At 37.6% G+C, this 22,258-nt stretch overlaps 1 protein-coding gene across 3 annotated transcripts in view; it reads right to left on the bottom strand.

The window, feature by feature from the left end:
• The window catches only part of MAP2K4 (mitogen-activated protein kinase kinase 4), a 135,392-nt gene that overhangs the window by 79,621 nt on the left and 33,513 nt on the right, over positions 1-22,258 (bottom strand). For 2 of the 3 annotated variants that reach the window (XM_072821099.1, XM_072821098.1), the window contains one exon: positions 19,904-20,006. In XM_072821099.1, the coding sequence (XP_072677200.1) occupies positions 19,904-20,006 (103 nt within the window). Of the gene's footprint in view, positions 1-19,903; positions 20,007-21,096; positions 21,269-22,258 lie in introns of those variants that run through there. The other variant, XM_072821097.1, reaches the window with a different exon arrangement.

The following is a 22,258-nucleotide window of genomic DNA, read 5'->3' on the forward strand; positions in this document are numbered from 1 at the left end:
GATGTCCAGAAGAATTGCTCAAATACCCCAAATATAAAATTTCAAATTCTGCTCTTTGTATTCAGTGAACAGAAGATACTAAATACATGAATCTGCAGTGCTCTGAAGCAGTACTGATTTATGAAGCAGAAAGCAATTTTTTACCACTAAGGAAAAGGGGAATATTTAGAGAGTGTAAGATAAGCTTCCTGTTTGTATCTTGCTGTTCCAGATGGCATATTTCCTACAAGCTGAACGTGTGTCAGCTGTACTGAGGGTTTACCGTTAGAACAGTTTTTCTGGGCTATGTTTCTTAGAATGAAAGTTAAGAAAACTGCCCAAAACCAACAGGTTATAGATTTTCTTAAGATCCTTTCCCTGTTTGGGCCCCAATCTCCACTGGTAGCTAAAACGCTCCCCACTAGTATATAAGAAATCAGATCCCTTAAAAGTGTATCTCAGGAGTAGGAATCAAGAAAGGCACCTTACCAGTACTCTCAGAATGTTAGATATAGCTGACCATCATCCCTCCCACCTGCCCTTGGAAACAAGGCTTGGTTTCTATGACATCACACCTAAGGATCTGCTTCCTACCTCTCCAGCATCTTTGTATTCTTTGCCTATAGCTCCTCTTCTACTCAACCTCTACATGTTAGATTTTGTGGCGGCTCAGCCCTGGATCCAATTCTCTCATCAAGATACACTCTCTTCCCAGCCAATGTTAGCATCTACATGCTGACAATTCTCAACACTTAATCTCCAATCTGCCCTGTCTCCTCTGGGTATCAGTCATATTGCCAACACCAGAGTGTGTGCTGTATTACCTCCTTAGCCTAACAGTATATTTCATGGGCATCTCAAATTTAATGTATCTCAAGCTGACCTCTTGCTCTTCTGCGTTCTCACCCACAAATGCTCCACACCCTGTGGTCTTCATTTAAGCAATGGCAACTAAACCCACCCATCATTCAACCCAGAATTCTGGAAGTCACTAAGAATACCTTTCCCTCTCTACCATCCACATTCAAATTGTTACTGACTTTTGTTAATACTACCTTCAAAATTCCTTTGAGACCTGTCCATTTCCCTCTACCGTCGCTGTCATCAACCTAATACCATTATCACCCAGCTACACTACTACCACATAGCCTTACAAGGACTCCTGAATTCCTTTCCTGCCTCCCTCCAATACATACTCTACATGGCACTCAGAATTACCATGCTGGGATGTATCAGATGGTGTCACTTGCCTGCTTATAATCCTTCCACAGCTTCCCACTCACTCTGAAAGCCACCTCAACTCATTACCTACAAGGCCCCATGTTATCTGGCCCACGACTACCTCTCCACGCCTAAATTCACTTTTCCTTCTCCTTCTCTTTATCAAATTGGGGCCTTTTCAGTTCCACAACAAGCTGAAGCTTTCCCACCTTGCTATCTTACAACTTCAAATACATGCTATTCCCTGCACTTGGAACATTCATCAGTCCCTTCCCCAAATCTAGTAAAAACTTGCTCCAGATTCAGAAGCCTTCAAGGACTGCCTCTTTACCACTGCCATTATAAATTATGGTCTCATAGCTGGCCCTCTTCCTTCAATAGCCTGTATAGTATTTATAATTATAAACACACACACATATTTACTGAATGTATCACCCCTAAACTGTAAGCTTCATGAAGTAGCAAACAGCATCTCTTTTTTTTTCAACATGGCATACACCCAGTGCCGACCACAATATCTAGCAGATGGTAGGCATTTAACAACACCTGCTGAATATATAACAGAATATGTAAGGGTTTGGTTTCTGACAGCTATCAAGTCAGTTGCTCCCAAAGTTTTGGTGTACCCCCTGGGCTCTAGGAGATATCCCTATAACTATCCCCGAAGGTCCCCCTTTTTTTGCATCCATTCAAGACCCAAGATATGGAGGAACACACCACTTACATATGACCTCAGCAGCTACCAGGTCAGGAGAAAAGGCAACAGTAACCATCTGTGTGAACCTGCAATGTTTCTCTGTATCAATGGTCCTCAGTCACAGGCAATTTTGCATTTCATGGGGTCCTGTGTCAGTGTCTGAGACAATTTTGGTTCTTACTACTCAGAGAGAATGCTGAAGGCATCTAATGAGTAGAGTCTAGAGATACCAGTAAGCATCCTCCAATGCAAAGGCCAAGCCTCCTATAACAAAAATTATCCAACCTAAATCTCAGTAGCGCCAAGGTTGAGAAGATAAAGCTATTTTCACAGTCTCCTAAAACAGGAGTAGGGCCAAAAACTGTCAATCTGATAAGGCTCAGACATTATGTAATCAGAGAAATGTAATATTTCATGGGGTGCCTGGCTGGCTCAGTTGGTAAAGTATAGAACTCTTGACCGCAGGGTTGTAAGTTCAAGCCCCAGGTTGGGTATAGAGATTATATAAAAATAAAATGGGGGCGGGGGGAAAGTGTGTGGGGGAAGTGCAGTCATTTCAACATCTAACTCTTGGTTTTGGCTCCTGAGATCCAGCTCTGAGTTAGGCTCTGTGCTCAGTGCAGAGTCTGCTTGAGTTTCTCTCCCTCTCTCCCTCTGCCCCTCCACTCCCTGAGCTCATGCTCTCTCTCAAATAAATAAATCTTTAAAATAAAGAAATAAATGGTTATCAGTAAAGAACTAATTAAATATATAGTACACTTACACAAATATAATGAAAAGATATATATAACTGACTTCTAAGAATGAGTAAGATACATGCTAATTTAGAAATATCATCAAGATCTACTAAGTGAAAAATCAAGCTACAAAGTAGTGTACTAAATAGGTTTTTGAATAAATATTTTCAAGGATTTATATCAATTATTATATATTTTTATTTTGAACAAGTTTTTCTCTAAGGACATATTACACTTAACAGGGTTTTTTATCTTTAGAGAGAAAATAGGGACAGCATGAAACTTACATTTTAGTTTATAACTTTCTATATCAATTAAATTATCTCACCAGAGCATATATTATTCATTTTTTAAAGGGTAACATGAGCTATCTGGATGGTAAGATTATAGGCAATTTTGGTTTTCTTCTTTAAACTTTTCTGTACTAGAAAAAGAAAGAAAAAAGGAAAGGAAAGGAGAGGCAGGGGGAGGGGCAGGGGCACTGAGTGGTTCAGTTAAATGTCTGCCTTTGGCTCATGTCATGATCCTGGGGTTCTGGGATCAAGTTCTGCATCAGGCTCCTTGCTCAGTGGGGAGTCTGCTTCTCCCTCTCCCTCTGCCCTCCTTCCCCCTCCTGCATGCATTCTTTTTTTCTCTCTCTCTCTCTTTCTCAAATATATAAAATCTTGAAAAGGGGGAAAAAAGAAAAGAAAGAAATACTAGTAAATTTTTTTTTAAGATTTTTTTTTTTTAAGTAATCTCTACATCCAACATGGGACTCGAACTTCCAACCCCAATATCAGGGGTTGCATGCTCTACCAGCTGAGCCAGCCAGATGCCCCCTTAAAGTACAATAAAGACAACATTTCCCCATACTTTTTCTAGGGGCCTCCAAATACTCTGGGGTCCACCACACCTGGTGTGACTCCACAGACGCTACAGATTAATCCTCAGATGGTATTTGATAACTTCTTAAGAATTTCCTCTAGGCTTATATCAAGCATCATGACAAGGGAAACCAAGTGGGCAGAAATATAATTTGTCACACTACTGTTATATGGGCCTAAGAGCTGAACTCATTAAAAACCATGTTCATATACTTATCAAGTGACTGTTGAAACATATAGGTGCTTTGACAATAAGTACAAAAAACCACAGGTACAATTCAATGAAAGTAAATGATATACACCTAATTTTTACTGTTATTCTTCTGGCTTTTTATTTGCAGAGATTCTTTTCTTTCTTTCTTTCTTTCTTTCTTTCTTTCTTTCTTTCTTTCTTTCTCTTTGCAGAGATTCTTTGCTTTTTCTTTTCTTTCTTTCTTTCTTTCCTTCCTTCCTTCCTTTCTTCCTTCCTTTCTTTCTTCCTTCAAGATAAAAAGAGAGCACATGTACAAGCAGGGGGGAGGGGCAGAAGGAGAGGGAAAGAGAATCCCAAGCAGGCTCCCAGCTAAGTGTGGAGCCCAACACAAGGTTCAATCTCACAGCCCTGAGATCATGACCTGAGCCAAAATCAAGAGTAAGATACTTAGAGTCAGACAGGCACCCCTCTGGCTTTTTTTAATTGAAGTGTCATTTTCGGGCAGCTCTAGTGGCGCAGCAGTTTAGCACCGCCTGCAGCCTGGGGTATGATCCTGGAGACCCGGGATGGAGTCCCACGTCAGGCTTCCTGTATGGAGCCTGCTTCACCCTCTGCTTGTGTCTCTGCCTCTCTCTCTGTCTCTACGAATAAATAAAATCTTTTAAAAAAAATGAAGTGTCATTTTCAAATAGTGAGATACACAAATCATAAGTATACAGTTGGCTGAGTCACCAACTATACACACCCTTGCACCTCAAACCCTAACAAGATGTAGAACATCCCATCACCCTGGAAAGTTCTCTTGAGCCATTCTTGTCTGTCCCCTCGAGACACTGTTCTGATTTTGATCACCAGAAGCTAGTTTTGTCTAGTATTTCATATAAAGTTTTCTCTTATGCCTGACTTCTGCTCACCATTTCTGGAGATTCGCCAATGCGATTGCAGGCATCAATATTTTGTTACTTTTTATTGTTGAAAAGTATTTCACTGAGTAATATGCCACAAGTTGTTCATCCATTCTTCCATCACTGGAAACCTGGGTTGTTTCTAGTTTGCGGGCTCTTATGAATTAAGTTTTCATGAACATTCATATACAAATCTTTATGAGGACATTTTTATCTTAGGTAAATATCAAGAAGTAGAATTGCGGAGTTATGGAATCAATGTACGTTTAATTTAGTAGGTAACTATCAACAATTTCTCCAAAGCGGTTACCATTGTCTGCTTCCCCAATAATATATGAGAAATCTGGTTATACCACATACTTGTTAAAAATACTGTGTGGCCTTCCAAATTTTATCCATTCTGGGGGGCGTGTAATAACGTCAGATTATAGAAAATACATATATTGGTCTCTGTCCCCCACTCCCAGCACAGAACTCCTAAAATCCTTGTAATTTCCTGAGTGCTAAGAATAGTAGCAGCTCTCTTGTTCTAAACAGGCAACCCTGGAAGGCTCCTGGGCTGGTCACCACAAAGACCAAGCAAGCCAGAATCAGAAGTTTGGAATTTTCAGTCCCATGCCCCAGGGAGGGGAGAGGGGCTGGAAATGGAGTTAATGATTCATCACACCTACGTGACAAAGTCTCCATAAAATTCTAACGGTAAGGAGTTCAAAGAGTTTCACGTTGGTGGATACATCAGCAACTGGAGGGTGAGACACCCCAACTCCCCAGATGTTCTGGGGCTTAGGACCCTTCCAGGCCTCACTACATTTATCTCTTCATCAGGCTGTTCATCTGTACCCTTTATCTTGTCCTCAAACTGGTAAAGCTAAGTGCTACCCTGAGTTCTGGGAACCACTTTAGCAAGTTATCAAACCCAAGTTGTTGGAACGTCTGATCTACAGTCAAGTTGCCAGCACAGGTGACAACATGGGCTTGGCTGGTGGCTAAAGTGAGGAGCAGGGGAGTCTTGTGGAACTGAGCCTGTCCCAATGGGATGAGATGCTGCCCTGGCACAGTGTCAGAACTGAGGCAAAGGGATCCCTGGGTGGCGCAGCGGTTTAGCGCCTGCCTTTGGCCCAGGGCGCGATCCTGAAGACCCGTGATCAAATCCCACGTCAGGCTCCCGGTGCATGGAGCCTGCTTCTCCCTCTGCCTCTCTCTCTCTCTCTCTCTCTCTCTCTGTGTGTGTGTGTGTGTGACTATCATAAATAAAAAAAAAATTTTTTAAAAATTTAAAAAAAACTGAGGCAAACTGTAGGACACCCAGCAAGTGCTGGAGACTTGCTTGCTGTTCTGGGGACAACCCCCACCCCCCGCCCCCATCTGGGAATAAGAAGTGTCAGAGTGAAGTGATCTGTGGGAGACACAAAGGAGACTCATGGGGGAAGAAACACACTGAACCAAGTTCTTCCCTTTACACAGGTGGAAAATCTGAGGTTTTTTCATTTGTAAATGTTATATCTCTTTGTGGTTTTAATTTGCATTCCCTAATTACCAATGTTGTAAAGAATATTTTTCATGTACTTATTATTTACTCCTAAACCTCCTCTGTGAAATGCTTTAAGTTAAAGCATTTAACTTAAACTTACTTGTATTTTTAATTGAGTTCTTTGTTCTGTGTTGTACTTCACTATATATGTTAAAGGCTTTTGTTGATATATAAACTATGAATATTTTTCTCCCAGTTTATAGCATGGCTACTTATTTTTTAAATTTCTGAAGAGCAAAAATTTCTAATTCTGGTTAAATCTAATTTATTGATTTTTAATGGTTATGTCTTTCTTTGTCCTGTGAAATAAATATTTGCCAGGGGCACCTGGGTGGCTCAGTTGGTTAAGTGTCTGCCTTCAGCTCAGGTCATGATCTCAGGGTCCTGGATCTAGGGCCAAGTAGAGCTCCCAGCTCAGTAGGGAGTCAGCTTCTCCCCTTCTCTCTGCCTCTCCCCCTGCTCATGGGTACTCTGTCTAAAAAATAAAATCTTTTAAAAAAAATTTTAAACAGAAACTTTTGAGGGAATCCCTGGGTGGCTCAGCGGTTTAGCACCTGCCTTTGGCCCAGGGTGTGATCCTGGAGACCCGAGACCGAGTTCCACATCAGGCTCCCTGCATGGAGCCTGCTTCTCCATCTGCCTGTGTCTCTGCCTCTCTGCCTCTCCGCCTCTCTCTCTCTCTCACGAATAAATAAATAAAATATTAAAAAAAAAAAAAAAGAAACATTTGGGATGCCTGGGTGGTTCAGCAGTTGGGCCATCTGCCTTCAGCTCAGGGCGTGATCCCAGGATCCAGGATCGAGTCCCACATTGGCTCCTTATGGGGAGCCTGCTTCTCCCTCTGCCTGTGCCTCTGTCTCCTTCTGTGTCTCTCATAAATAAATTAATTAAAAGAAAAAAAGAAATATTTGCCTATGCCAGATCACAAATGTATCTTGATGTTTTCTTTTAGAAGCTTTATGAATTTTTGCTTTTTAGGACTATGATCCACCTCAAACTAATTTTTGCATGTGGTATGAAATAGGAATCAAGATTTATTCTGTTCCACATCTTTTTCCAGTTGTTCTACTGCCATGAAAAGTCTATCCTTTTCTCCAGTAAACTATACAGACACCCTGGTCAAAACAACGGACTCTATGTATGTATCTATCAAACTTTCTTTCTGTTCCACTGATGTATCAATGTATCCTAACATCCCCCCACAAAGCCATTACTAAAGCTTTATAATAAACCTTGAAATCAGGTATAAGTCTTCCAATTTACTTTTTGTTGTACAAAATTGCTTTTGGATATTCTAGGTCTTCTGCATGTTCATATACATTTTAGAATCATTATATCAAATTACATATTTTTTTAAATTTGCTGGAATTTCTTTGGGATTTCAGTGAATCGGTAGATCCATTTGGGAAGAACAGATATTCTAGTAATGCTGTACTATCCAAGTCACAAGCATGGCATCATGATCCATATAGACATCAATTTCTCTCAGAAATGTTTTATACCTTTATAGAGAAGTCATGCAATTGTTAAATTGATCTGCAAGTACTTTATACTTGTTCACAGTACTACAATCATGTTTTACCAATTTCACTTTTCCAAGTATTTTTTGTAATTGATTTTGGAATAATGACCACATATCCTGTGACCTTGCTAAAGTCATTTAATTATTCTAATAATATTCTCTAATTAGGATCTTCTGCATTTACAATCATATCATCTAAACCAAAAGAGAGTGTTTGCTTCTCTTTCCCATCTTTATGTCTTTCTTTTTTTTTTTTTTAAGATTTTATTTTTTCAGGAGAGACACAGAGAGAGAGAGAGGCAGAGACACAGGCAAAGGGAGAAGCAGGCCTCATGCAGGGAGCCCAATGCGTGACTTGATCCCAAGACTTCAGGATCACGCCCTGGGCCAATGGCAGGCGCTAAATCGCTGAGCCACTCAGGGATCTTTCTTTATGTCTTTAATTATTGTTCTTACTTTATTGCACTGGGAAGGGCCTCCAGTCTAAGGTTGAATAACTTTGGTGAGTGCAGATGTTCTTGTCTTGTTAGCAATTTTATGGAAAGTATTAAATCTTTCATCATTAAGTATGATATTAGCTATAGGTGTTTCATAGATATCTTCTAAAAGGCTGAAAAATTCTCCTTTTCCTACTTTAAAGAGAATTTCTATAATGAATGAATATTGAATGTTGTCAAAGGCTTTTTCTGCATCTGCTGAAATGATTACATAATTTTTCTCCCTTATTTTGTTAATGCAGTAATACTGATAATTTTTCAATGCAAAATTAAAATGAATCCCATTTTGTTGTAATATATTGTCTTTTCTATATTATTGATGGATTCCATTTGCTAGTATCTTGTTAAAGATTTTTAAGTGTATGTTCATGAGGGATAGTGGTCTGTAGTATTCTTTTGTAGTAACATCCTTGTCTAGTTTTGATATCAGGGTTATGTTTGCCTCATAAAATAAGTTTGAAAATGTTCCCTACTCCTCTATTTCCCAAAAAACTTGTACAAGCTTAAGCTTAATCTTATTTCTTATTTTAACATTTGATAAAATTTAACAGGAAAACCATCTGGGGCCTCAAGTTTCTTTTGTGTGAAAGTTTTTAATCACAAATTCAATTGTTAAACAGACACAGAGATATTCAAGATTTTCTATTTCTTCTTGAGTCAGTTTTGATTACTTCTATCCTTCAAAGAATCTGTCTCCATCATTCAGGTTACTGAATTTTTGACATAAAACTACTTAAAATATTTCCTTATTATTCATTTATTGTAGTGATATCCCTTCTTTCATTTCTGACAGTGCTAACTTGAGCTTCCTCTTTTCTTTAATCAGTCCTGTTGGGGGATCATTACTTTTATTGATCTTTCCAAGAAATGACTTTTGAATTTACGCATTTCCTATTTCATTGCTCTCCATTCTTATCTTTATTATTTCCTTTCTTCTACTTATTTTGTATTTCATTTGCTCATCTTTTCCTAACTGCCGGATGTTTTTGCTACTCTTTCCAGTGATTCTGTGTTTATGCCTTGCCTAGGCATTTAAATATTTGGGAACAATATCATCACACTTTCTGTTTCTTTCTGATTCATTCAGAATCTGTAATCATTCCCTCAAATGAGTTTAATTCATGCTCATTTCTTTTTTTTAATGCCTAAATTAAGAAACAAAGATTTAGATGACTAGTTGTAAAAGAAGTAATGTTTGACATAATTCTTACTATGTCAAGAAGCTTAATTTTAAAAGCCTACTTAATGAAGAGATTTGCAGATAAACAGTCATTAGTCTCCCCTCCCGCCTCAGGCAACAATGAAGCAACAGAAAGGGATTTTTAAAATACTCAAAATTCACAATGTAAAAGAGACTAGAAAAGACCACACTAGATGAGAAGTTGCAACATATTTTTGGAAGATCAAAGGTAAATGAACATGTAACAAGGCAGAAAAAAGATGTAAAACTAAAAATTGCCTGCAAACATAGGATACCAAAAAAGTAAGGTGACTTGTACTGTGGAAACTCAGAAAAAAGTTCAAGAATGAAAAGCATCAGTTAAGGATGAGGGGTGGGGGCAATCCAAAGGCAATATTGAAATCTACATAAATGCAATTAGATCCCTGGATTCCCGAAACCAGGTGATAATCTGTCCTCTATGTCATTTGATAAACAAGGCTATATATATTCTAGAGAAACTACCAGAAAGGCACTGGGCACAAAAAAGAAATGTAAAGTGGATTAACTAAAGCCTATATGACAGAGATATACGTAGCCTCCTTTGCTTAGATCTACTGCAGAATTATAGCAGCCTAACATACATGCCTTCTCTCAGCAACCCAGGCTAATCCCCTCCTCACTCCACCCCCAACACGGGGAGGAAAAGGAGAGAGAATTGCCCATGAGAAAAGAGAAAAAAAACCTCTAGATCTGACATTTGGGGATCTTCCAAAGGAAACAACTGAACCTCTCTCTTTTACCGCACCATGAATTCCACCAATCAAATCACAAAGTTTCCAATCAACTTTTGGAGGTTGCCTCATTTTGTATGTGTGTGTGTGTGTGTGTGTGTGTGTGTGTGTGAGTGTGTGTGTGTGTGTGTGAGAGAGAGAGAGAGAGAGAGAGAAAGATACAAACAAGGATCAAAAAAGACAAGAACAAAAAAGTGAAAATACATAGAAAGTTGAAGGAGAGAAAAGTTTAAGAAAACTAAGGGCTCACACTAAGAGGTCCAAAGCCTATAGTGGGGTTCCAGTAGGAGAGCTCCTGGAAAAGGGAAAATGAATAGAATAAGAGAAGAATAAATCACACATTCTACAATGAAAGACAGTGGTTTAAAAGAGACCACACCAAGAGCTCAGTGGAAGGAAAGAATAAATGATGAAGAGAAAAGAAAAGGAGAATAAAACCAAAGCAGAAAAATGAGATTTCAACACAGAGGGAAAAAAACCAACACTACAGTCATCCACAAAGGGAAAAATAGGTCATATTCCAAAGTTCAGGAATCACAATGGCATATAACTTTTTTTTTTTTTTTAAGATTTTATTTGAGAGAGAGAAAGAGAAAAAGAGAAGAGGAGCAGAGACAGATAGAGGAACAAGCAGAATCCATGTTGAACACAGAGCCCAACACAGGGCTCGAGCCCACCACCCCAGATCATGACCTGAGCAGACATCAAGAATCAGACGCCCAACCAACTGAGCCACCCAGGTGCCCTGGCATAGAACTTTTTAATAGTAACCCTGAAAGGTTAAAACATAAGAGCAAGTAAAGCCTTGAAAACTCTGAAGAACAATTTCTACCCCAGAATTCCAAGGCCAAAAGTTATTAATGTATCAAAAGGGTTAAAGGCATTTTCAGACATGCAAAGCCCCCAAAACCATACTTACTAGGAAAGAATACTTATATCAAGAAGCCATTGGAAGAGATAATTCCTCAAAATGGAGGGAAACTAAAAACCAAAGAAAGACAGACATGACATCCCCAAGACAGGGAATCAAAGCCAGGAGAATAATACAGGCATTCACAAACCAATGCCAATAGGTATGAAACAGGCCTAACATGCAACCATTCCAGATTACAGTAAGATTATGGTTGGATAGACAACTCTTAAAAAAAAATAAATAAAAAAATAAAAAACCTGAGTGCTGATTTTCTTTTTTTTTTTTTTAAGATTTATTTATTTATTATAGACATAGAGAGAGAGAGAGAGAGAGAGAGAGAGAGAGAGAGAGAGGCAGAGACACAGGCAGAGGGAGAAGCAGGCTCCACGCCGGGAACCTAACGTGGGACTCGATCCCGGGACTCCAGGATCGCGCCCTGGGCCAAAGGCAGGCGCTAAACTGCTGAGCCACCCAGGGATTCCCTGCTAAGAGAAGATTTACAGTGACCCATTAAATGGGGCAATTATTAACTCTGAGGAAAATAAATTTGCTCAAGAACAGTAATGTAATCATACTTAGTCATAAGGGATAATAAAAAAGAACACTGAAAAGATATGCTGTCTCCTTTAAATAGTATAATTCCTTATTAACAAAGAAGTTTCCAGAAATATGCCTACAATACAAAGGCAAAGGACCTCTATAACATTCTGAACTAAATCGGAACTCAAAGTCTTGCTGCCAGAAACAGTTGAAAAGCTCATGAGAAACAAAGAAATCAGACATTTCTCTAAAGAACAGAGCTTTGCAGCTCTATAGGTTAAAGAATCAGGGACACCTTCCAATGTCAGCTTGTCTCTGATTCAAGAACAAAGATGCTTTAGAACATCACAACTAAATTCATTTTTAGTAGACAAGCAACTCAACAGCACTTACTATTAATTTCTTTAAATGTTCCAGAACTAGCATCAGTATCTCAGCTATAAACATCCATCTTGAGGAGAATTATACTAGTGAATCTCGGGGGGGGGAGGGGCCTACACAGATAATCAGTTCAACCACAGCTATTACCACTATGTTCTGTTGAGAATCCCATCTCCCATGAATCTCTAGCTTAAGAAATATACCACAACCATTAGGTGAACCAAGTTAGGATGTGGGACTGAGGAAAAGATTAAATACCTCTGAATTTTAAGAAGTAAAATAATGTAAGCTCTACAAAATGATCTCACTCAGCAGGATTATTCACTAGAGTCAAAATGTAGAAATACTCAAATATCCATCAACATATGAACAGATAAACAAAATGGAATATATAAATACGTTATTATTCAGCCTTAAAAAGGAAACTGTGATACATACTACACATGGAAGAGTGTGAAGACATAATGTTGAGTGAAGTAAGCCAGACACAAAAGAACAAACATTGTATAATTCTACTTGGATGAAGTGCCTAGAGTGACCAGATTCAGAGATGAAGTAGAACCAAGGCTGGCAGGAATAGGGATAGGGAGTTAGTGTTTAACAAATACACATTCAGTTGCAGAAAACAGTCCTGGAGGTAGATGGTAATGGTGGCTACACAATTAAGTGAATATACTTAATGCCACTCAGCTGCACACTTGGAAATGGTTAAGATGGTAAATGTTATGTTATATATACCTGGAACAGAGAGTCAGAAAGAAAAAGTTTGCAGCAGTAAATCTAAACCAGCCAAAAATTAAAAGATCCCATAGTATTTAACACATTTGGTGTTTTAAATTTTGGAGTACTAATTTGTAGCTACAAATATTTCTACCATGACTGCCATTTTGTGAAAGTGCTCTACCACAGAAGTATAGAGATTCCAAATTACTACCAATGCATTTAAAAACGTCAGAAATGGGGAAAAAAACTTTTAAGCTCATGTAGACTCATGGTTTTCACACTTAGGAGTTAACCAGAGATGTCCTGGGGGCTATTTTAGGGAATGAGGGCAGTCAAGACTACAGAGCCTTCTCCCACCTCAGAAACACTTAGCGTATGAGGCTTGTCCATAACATTTTATGGGAAGAAAGTAGCACAAAACCAGCTTAATTCTTTCTTTCCCTCCTTTAATTCACCATCTAAAATAATGAAAGTCATGGGGTGCCTGGGTGGCTCAGTCAGTCAAGCATCCAACTCTTGATCAGGTCATGATCTCAGGGCAATAAGATAGAGCCCCAAGTCGGGCTCTGCACTGGGCATGGAACCTGCTTAAGATTTTTTCTCACCCTGCCCCTCCCCTCCCACTCCCTCTCTCTTTCAAAAAAATAAAGAAAAGAATGAAAGTCACTATTCTAATTCAACACCTGAATTGACATCAAAGTGCTAAGTGATACACTCAAGGTCAGAGAGATGATGATGATAATGCTGAGCTAGAAACCAGGACTTCAAAAAAAAAAAAAAAAAAAAAGAAACCAGGACTTCAATATTAATTAAAATGGTTAATCCAAAAGAATAAGCTTTAAAATATAAGGTATCCATAATTTAACCAGGAACAATGGCTAGATAACTTGTAATTGCTATTCTATGCTTTACAATAAAGCTCTACTGAGTAGAGCTATCCTGAAATTAAGAACACCACTAGTTATTAACGGGGGACTTTAAAACTGTTTCCTAGATGTTCTATAGCACAACTGAGCCTTTCCGTGCTCGAATGTAATGAAGATAAAAGAGATCCCAGAGATCTTCTTGGTCTCAACAAAGAGATTCCTTTAAAGTTAGAATATATGGCTTCAAAATGTTTAGCTCAAGCCCCAAAATGCATCTGTCCTCATCGTTATTTATTTCAATTACCAGCATTTAAGCTAGTGTTTCTTCTTATATAATTCTGATATGTTGTAAAGATAAAACAGCTCTTCTTTCAGGATAACAGTTGTTATCCAGGATAACAGTTTGGTATATTCCCAATGATTCAGTGCACTGATGGCACTTGCACATTACCCAGCATGATGAAAGCACAGATCTAATAGTAGAATATCTAACTTCTGTTCCTGTCAAATTTATATAAAGAACACAACTGTAGCACAAGTCGGCCACATTTACAACAAAACCCCTGAGGCATCAGAGAGACCTAGAGCACCTACAATACGCAATCCTGACAGAAATCAAAAGGTGGCCACACATTTTTCCTTTAGCTTTGCCTTACACTCTTTATTGTTACAGCTTAATCTTTAATTTAAAGAGCCAAAGGACAAAATGTTAACACCTGCTACATCCAGGTAGTAGGTACAAGAGTCTCTATTACTTTTTTTTTTTAATGTGTAGGAAATATTTTATAATTTTAACCAGTGATAATTAAGAACCTGTGTTTCTGGTTCAGGTTATCTCATTCTCTAAGGACTCATGGGAAAAGAATGATGAAAAAAAGAAAAACAATGAAGAAACAGATTTTAGCAAACTTCTGAATGTCTAAAAGCAGACAAAAATGTGCAAAGCAAAACTAATCAACCCCCAAAGAAGGGACTCCAAAGTGTCAGACTTACCAGCCATCTGTACTAGAGGACCTTGTTTAGATCTTGCTTCAAACCATTTAAAAAATGGTTTTTATGAAGTAATCTACTTATATGATGATATTAAAGAATTTTTTTTAAAGATTTTATTTAGTTATTCGAGAGACAGCAAGAGAGGCAGAGACGCAGGCAGAGGGAGAAGCAGGCTCCATGCAGGAAGCTCAACGTGGAACTCGATCACGGGTCTCCAGGATCAGGCCGTGGGCTGAAGGCAGCACAAAACCGCTGAGCCACCCAGGCTGCCCAATATTAAAGAATTATTAATCTTACTTATTATTTAGATGTAATAATGGTATTGTGATTATGTTTTTAAAAAGGAGCTCTGAGGCACCTAGGTGGCTCAGTGATCAAGCATCTGCCTTTGGCTCAGGTCACAATCCTAGGGCCCTGAGATCAAGTCCTGCATCGGGGTCCCCAGGGGGAGCCTGCTTCTCCCTCTGCCATGTCTCTGCTTCTCTCTGTGTCTCTTATGAATAAATAAATAAAATCTAAAAAAATAAAAATAAATAAAAAGGAGTCCTTATCTTTTAGAAATACATATCAAAATATTTATAGGTAGAAAAATGTCTGAGGTTTGGTTAAAAAGAAGGAAGATAGAGGAACAGATAAAACCAATCCTGGCCACATTAACTACTGGAGCTTCTAAAGTTGATTGATAAATAGGTACAGAATCATCTATCACTGTCTAGTTCTGGATATATTTGCAACTTATCATAATAAGCAGTTAAAAAAAAAAAAGCAGTAATGGGGCACCTGGCTGGCTCAGTCAGTGGAGTATGCAACTCTTGATCTTGGAGTTGTGAGTTGGAGCCCCGCAGTGGATGCAGAGATTACTTAAAAATCAAATCTTAAAAAAACACAAAAATCACTTCATCTTCTTTAAACTTGAACCCTGCCCATCACTTAAAAAAAAGAGAGAGAGAGGGCAGCCCGGGTGGCTCAGCGGTTTAGCGCCGCCTTCAGCCCAGGGCTTTATCCTGGAGACCTGGGATCGAGTCCCATGTCAGGCTCCCTGCATGGAGCCTGCTTCTCCTTCTGCCTGTGTCTCTGCCTCTCTCTCTCTCATGAATAAATAAATAAAATCTTAAAAAAAAAAAGAGAGAGAGAGAGAGAGAGAGAGAATTTCCCTTAAAGGAAAAAAAGAAAAGAAAAGAAACAGTAATAGAGAAAGTCCTACCCATAACACATAGTACGAGGGGAACATGCAGCAGAGGCAGAACCATAGAGAGGATGCAAAGTCGAAAGCATGAATGTCCAGAAGCAGAAGTGTTCATTGAAATTCTTTCTGTAAGAAAGGTCTAGTAAGTTCTTCCCTTTCTCTCTACCTTTCCCCTAAAATAGAAAGAGAGCATGTCTTTAAGGAAAAGAAACATACTATCTAGATAAAAGAAGGCCTTCTAGGGTGAATGTTGGCCCTATTCCTCCTGGCATCTGAATATTCCTGGCCTAACAGCCAGCTCTCAAACCATTCACAGAGAAGTGGTCAAGTCCACCAGTTGACCACCTATACCAGAGCTACCAATCAGCCTTCTAATCTTCTTATCCTCAACTATCAATGGACAAGCAAGAATTAAAAGACACATGAAAAAAAATTATAAATTATAAATGAAGAAAGAAAAGATAAATGAAAAACTGACCCTTGAAGAAACAGATTGCCTAGCAGATAAAAAAGAACTTTAAAATTCTAGATTTTACATCCATAAGTTAAAATCGACTACCAAAATAGAATATTTCATTAAAGGATCAGAAAAAAAAAAAATGGACACCTAGGTGGCTCAGTTGGTTAAGCATCCAACTCTTGACTTTGGCTCAGGTCATGATCTTAGGGTCTTGAGACTGAGCATGGCATCATGCTCATCTGTCCTGGGTATGGAGCCTGCTTAATAAGATTCTATCTCCTTCTCATTCTGCCCCTCCCTCACCCCCCCCCCCACCCTAGTCACACAAGGGTTGAAAAGAAAAAAGAAAAGAAAAAAAAGAAAGAAAAAAGAAAAGAAAAGAAAAGAAAAGAAAAGAAAAGAAAAGAAAGAAAAGAAAAAGGAAGCAAGCAGACAGACCTAGGATATAGAAAACAGAGAGATAAAAAGTATGAAAAAAAAAAAAGTCAAAGACCCAAGAAATTTAGAACGTCCAATGTCCAAACAGAAGACTAGGAAAAACATGAAGGAATCAATCAAAAGCAGAAATTTTCTCAGAAACAGATACATAAATCTTCAAACTAAAATGGTTCTTCCGTGCACAGAAGGATGATCCAGACCTAGATCTATCTTCATATAACTACAGAACACCAAGAATAAAGAAAAAATTGCTGTTTCCAGGGATAGAAATTGGTAATCTGTAAGTAACATCTCTGCTATAATTAAACAGATCTACACACATAGTCCCCTAAACTTATCTTGTACTTCCACACACCAGAATGCTATTCTCCCTTCTCAAAGTGGCTTTCAAAATCCATTTCAAATCTTGTTCTTCTGTGAAATGTTTCACCCAAGTTATTTATCCTAAAGTGATCTTACCCCCGCCTGCACCATTCATTTGACATTCAATCTGTATTACCTTATGCCTCACTTCTTGAATTGCTATGCCCAACTGTTATTTCTTAGAATTTTATTTAAACTGTTGGTTCTCAGAAGATAAGACACAGTCTTAAAATTTTATTTTTTTTAAGATTTTTTTAGATTTTTTTAAATTTTTATTTATTTATGATAGTCACACAGAGAGAGAGAGAGAGAGGCAGAGATACAGGCAGAGGGAGAAGCAGGCTCCATGCACCGGGAGCCCGACGTGGGTCTCCAGGATCGCGCCCTGGGCCAAAGGCAGGCGCTAAACCGCTGCGCCACCCAGGTATCCCTAAAATTTTAAATTGTCTACAGAATCTGCACCCAGGAGACATCAAATGCTAGATGGATGTGAAAGTAGTTCCTGGGGCATATCTTAACTTCATTAGTTGCTTACATTCATCATATCTTTTCAAAATTTATGAGCAAGTTTTCTATTTATATCTCTAACTAAAGTTCAAGGAAATTTTAGAGGAAGGAAATACATATAAGTGACACAGAGGTATCTTTTTTTCAAACACTTACATACTGCAATACTGTTATATTTTCTAATTGCAAACTACCTACCCTAAACAGTGAATGACAGTGGTTTTTAGTGCCTGATGGTACAACTCAGAGGAAGAAGACAAAAAGATCCCTTTATGAAAGGGGGTAGGGAAGTAGAGGAGATATGCTGCCCTGAGTAGTGAAACAATTATCTTCAACCAATAGTTACCTGTCCCTGATACACATAGTAACAGACCAGTGCCATAAAATTCAAAGTCTAGGTCTAACATTTTAACATATCAAAATCAAAAGATTCTACCATAAAGTAAAAATGCTTATTACCATGTCCTCTCAAACTTTTAACATCTGCTGGGAATTGACAAAGGATAGGAAACCTAGCTGGTTATAGGAATATTATGAAGTGGTAGAATAAAAAAAAAAAAAAAGATCAACTCAAATTTTGGAAAAAAAGTTTTTTTTTAACCCAGTTTACTGTTCAGGAAAAAGAAAAAAAGATTTGTCCATGAATTCCCTAATACATGATACTCTCAAAGGAAGAGGGTACAAATGATATAAATGTTTTTGCAGTTCAGGTGTCCAAGGGGACTTTTAAAAAAAGAAAGAGAAGGAAGGAAGGAAGGAAGGAAGGAAGGAAGGAAGGAAGGAAGGAAGGAAGGAAGGAAGGAAGGAAGGAAGGAAGGAAGGAGAAAAGAGAAAGAAGAGCGAGCTACTAAGTTTGGCAATAACTACATATCCTTTATATGTGGTTCAGCTAGCAACCAAGGTAATAGACATGGACCATGTTCAAGAATTAGTTTTGTACTAGCTTTCACTAGAAATTCTAGGAAATGAGGAAGGAGGTTCTTTTAAGAATGTTTCCTTGCCACCAGAGCTTTGACTAATTAAGAGGTACTAAGAGTTTCCTTCCTAAAAAAAAAAAAAAAAAAAAAAAAAAGAGTTTCCTTCCTCAGTATAGCCCCCACTTGATGTTTCAGAGGAGGTAAAAAAGCTAGACTCTAAGCTGATGTCTGACAACAAATCTCATTATGAACACCAGTCTAATAAAATTAGCAAACACTATTCCCAGGCAAGTGAACTGTTACTTCAGTTTTTTATTGCTTTCAAGTTACAGGCGAAAGCCTAATCACATACACACACACCTCCACATTGCTCCCTTCTACACATCGATGTTTTAAAAATCACAATATATTTTCAGCATTCCTATTGTGAGACACACTGCCTTCTACAAATTTGTTACTGTTTGTAAATACAATGCATGTCAGACATCATGAGGAAAGGAAACAGCAAGAAGTGTGCCTTTGGGGGGAAGCATGAATATATTTGTAGTCTAATTAGGCTTGAATAAAAATTATTTTGTTATAATTATTAAAAACTACAAGATGATATATTCTGACCATTTTTTTAAAACACCTTCCACCATTTGCTTTATTGTTCTTGATACCAGAAGTAGGTAAAAATTATCTTTATGAACATGAGTATAAATGCAAACCCACTGGCTTTGACTTGTTTGTGTTCATGATAGGTTTTGGGGGGTAGTGGGGAGGCATCATTATTTAATACATCACTGCAGTTCAAGAGATCTACAAATATCATTCTGAAGGTATTATTTTAAAGTAACAGATGTTTCTAACACTTTGACCTTCAGCAAGATGCTAAAATATCATTTTTGTATTTTAATAAAAAATATTTAGGGAAAATACACACACACATAAATAAATATATATATATATATATAAAATACATTTTAAAAGTAATCACTGACACCTATACACCAACATGTACATGTACTCTCAATTTACTGTGACATGGAAATCTTACAGGAATGTCATTTATCCAGAAAGGGTAAATGACACTCTACTTTATCACCTGGTAAGTGGGGATGATTTGTGCAGATCTACAGAGGAGAGTAATGTTTCCTAATTACCACTTACAATTTAACTGGAGATCCAGAAGGACAGGTCTAAACAATATTCTCAGAGTTCAGCAAGAGAAAAATTGAAAAAATTGAGCTGGATCTTCAGCTCTTTTCCCCTTCAAGTAAACTTTAACAAAGAAAATTGTGTTCACCTACTTCAGACCACAGAATCAATAGCTTTCTAATTAAGTTCAAGTAGTAATTATTTCAAAAGGCCCATAAAAGATCTCTTCTCAGCCTTTTGGCTAAGACCAAGTGTCAAACGGCCCATAAGACAATGGAAATACCAATTCCTTGACTTGGAAAAATTCATAAAATACAATAACTTTAAAACTTCTGCTTGAGTTGAGCCTTTTAGTTGATTACCAGGAATACTCACATGTGTGGGTTTTGAACTCCTGTAGGGTTGGGATTCAGAGTAAACCTTGCTGTAGATTTGAAAGGTGGATTTGCAAAATTCAACTTCAGTGCTTTGCGTTTACCTAAGAAATAACAAATAAAAAGTAAAAGTTTCAAGTACTATAAAACAGACACTAATCTGAGGGCATAAGAAATTCACACCAAAAAGCAGAAAAAATTTGTTTTAACATATAGTTAATATCATATTTTGAAAGGCAACAAAGAATTTCTCAGCTTTAAGATAAAGTAAATAAAAAGGATCTAAAGTTATTATTAACCACAAATCACCCATTATCTTCCAAATCAATAGAAAACAATGGTTCAGGTTTATATCGTTCAGAGATGCTAACACTTTTGCAAAAGAAAACACCACTATAAAAATCATTCACTTTGGCAGATACACTGAAAAATACTAAAATATTACCACCTTTCCAGGGTTACACTTCAACATCTTTATTTAATAAAAATAATTTTCCCTAAAATACAATATTAACAACTGAGTAAAGAATCTGAAGCAGTCTGCAATCATAACTAAAAAAAAAAAAAAAAAAAAAAAAGTCACGGCACTGCCAACCAAGTTCATAACACAGGTATTTCAAATAATCATTTATTTGGAGCCATTTCTTTGGGATAGGGAGTAGGGAGGGAAGGTAACAGTGTTTTATATTATACAAACAAAACTTGCCCGGTATAGAAAAGCCAGAAAATTCAGAAAAGATAAAAGACAATATAAATATACAAAATATTGTATATACTTTTTTTTTTACATTTCTAAGTCCAATTATCCCCAAATAATCATTGTCTCCTAGAAACTACTTTCTATGCATACACATTTTTTTCTCTACAATTCAAATCAGACCACAATATGTTTTTTAACATGCTTTACTCACTGACCATGTTTCTTCTATGTCTATAAATCTTATAAAAACATTTCTTTGGGATTTTACTGAATAGAGACTTTGTAACAGAATTGGGTTTTTAAGCACTGTAGTATATCTTTTTCCAGAATACACTCTTCACAGTTTATTATGCCTAATTCTACCTTCTCCAACAACACCTCTGCAATCCAAATACTTTCCCATCCCAGTGGATTTGGAATATGTATGAAGGGACTCATTCTGCTCAGCCTGGTGCTTTCAATGAGATTTGCAAGTTTGAGTGTGCCAAACATACCAGTTGGACAGGACTGTAGGATAAGAGCAGAAAGCTCCTGGCTGTGACTCCCGGATCGGCTCTCAGGGATGGGCCTGTCTACAGGATAATGAGAATTCCCAAGAAGACCAGACACATCATTTTCAGAAGTAAGAATATTACAACATGAATTTTCCATGTAACCCGCCCAATTCAGGTACCAAATATTTATTTTAAACTAAGTTTTATTTGGCAGCAAGTAGAGGAAGGGCATTCAACCTATACATGCAAAAGGTACTCTTCTTAAACAGCAAATTTGGCTCTACAAAAAAGCAAACTTTCGTAGCAAATTTGGCTGTATTAAAAAGCAAACTGTATATTACCAAAAAACAAAATCTAAAAAAACAAATTTTAAGTGAAAGCTGGGGAAAATCCTTCCAATACAAAATGAGAAGAACTTTAAATATATAAAGACATCACACAAATCAAGAAAAATAGAAAAATTGGCAAGGGTATGAACAGTAAAGCAAAACTGAGAAAAAATTATGAAAGGCATTCACTAACAACAAAACAGTTTAAAGTTTTGTTCATGTGAGGGGCCTCCTGGGTGGTTCAGTCTAAGCGTCTGCCTTCGCCTCAGGTCATGATCCTAGGGGTCCTGGGATTGAGTCCCACATCAAGCTCCGCTCCCAAGTGGGGAGTCTGTTTGGGATTCTCTCTCTCTGCCTCTGCCCTTTCCCAACCCCCCTCCCAGGCACCCGTTCTCTCTCTCTCAAATAAATCCATAAAATCTTTTTTAAAAAGTTTTGTTCACGCAAAATTGGCAAAACTTAGGTCTCATTTTATACATACAACAATTTTTTTCCAATGATAATGTGACCAGGTAAAAAAAAATCACTAGTACAAAATGTTGCTGGTAAAAAAGGAAATAGCATAATTTTTTCTGATTGAAGGTTCAGCAATATACAAGAAAAAACTTTTCATGAAGATGCTCTTTCACTTCTTAGAAATTTGTCTTCAGGAAATATTGAAAGTGCCCCCCTCAGCACCTGTCACCCATTCACCCCCAATAGACGGGATGAGCACTGGGTGTTATTCTGTATGTTGGCAAATTGAACACCAATAAAAAATAAAATTTAAAAAAAAAAAGGAAGAGCAAGCAACAACAACAACAAAATAAAAGGAAATATTGAACAGCAGAAGA

Source organism: Canis lupus, chromosome 3 (genome assembly GCF_048164855.1).
Source record: "Canis lupus baileyi chromosome 3, mCanLup2.hap1, whole genome shotgun sequence".
NCBI classification, from domain to species: Eukaryota; Metazoa; Chordata; class Mammalia; order Carnivora; family Canidae; genus Canis; species Canis lupus.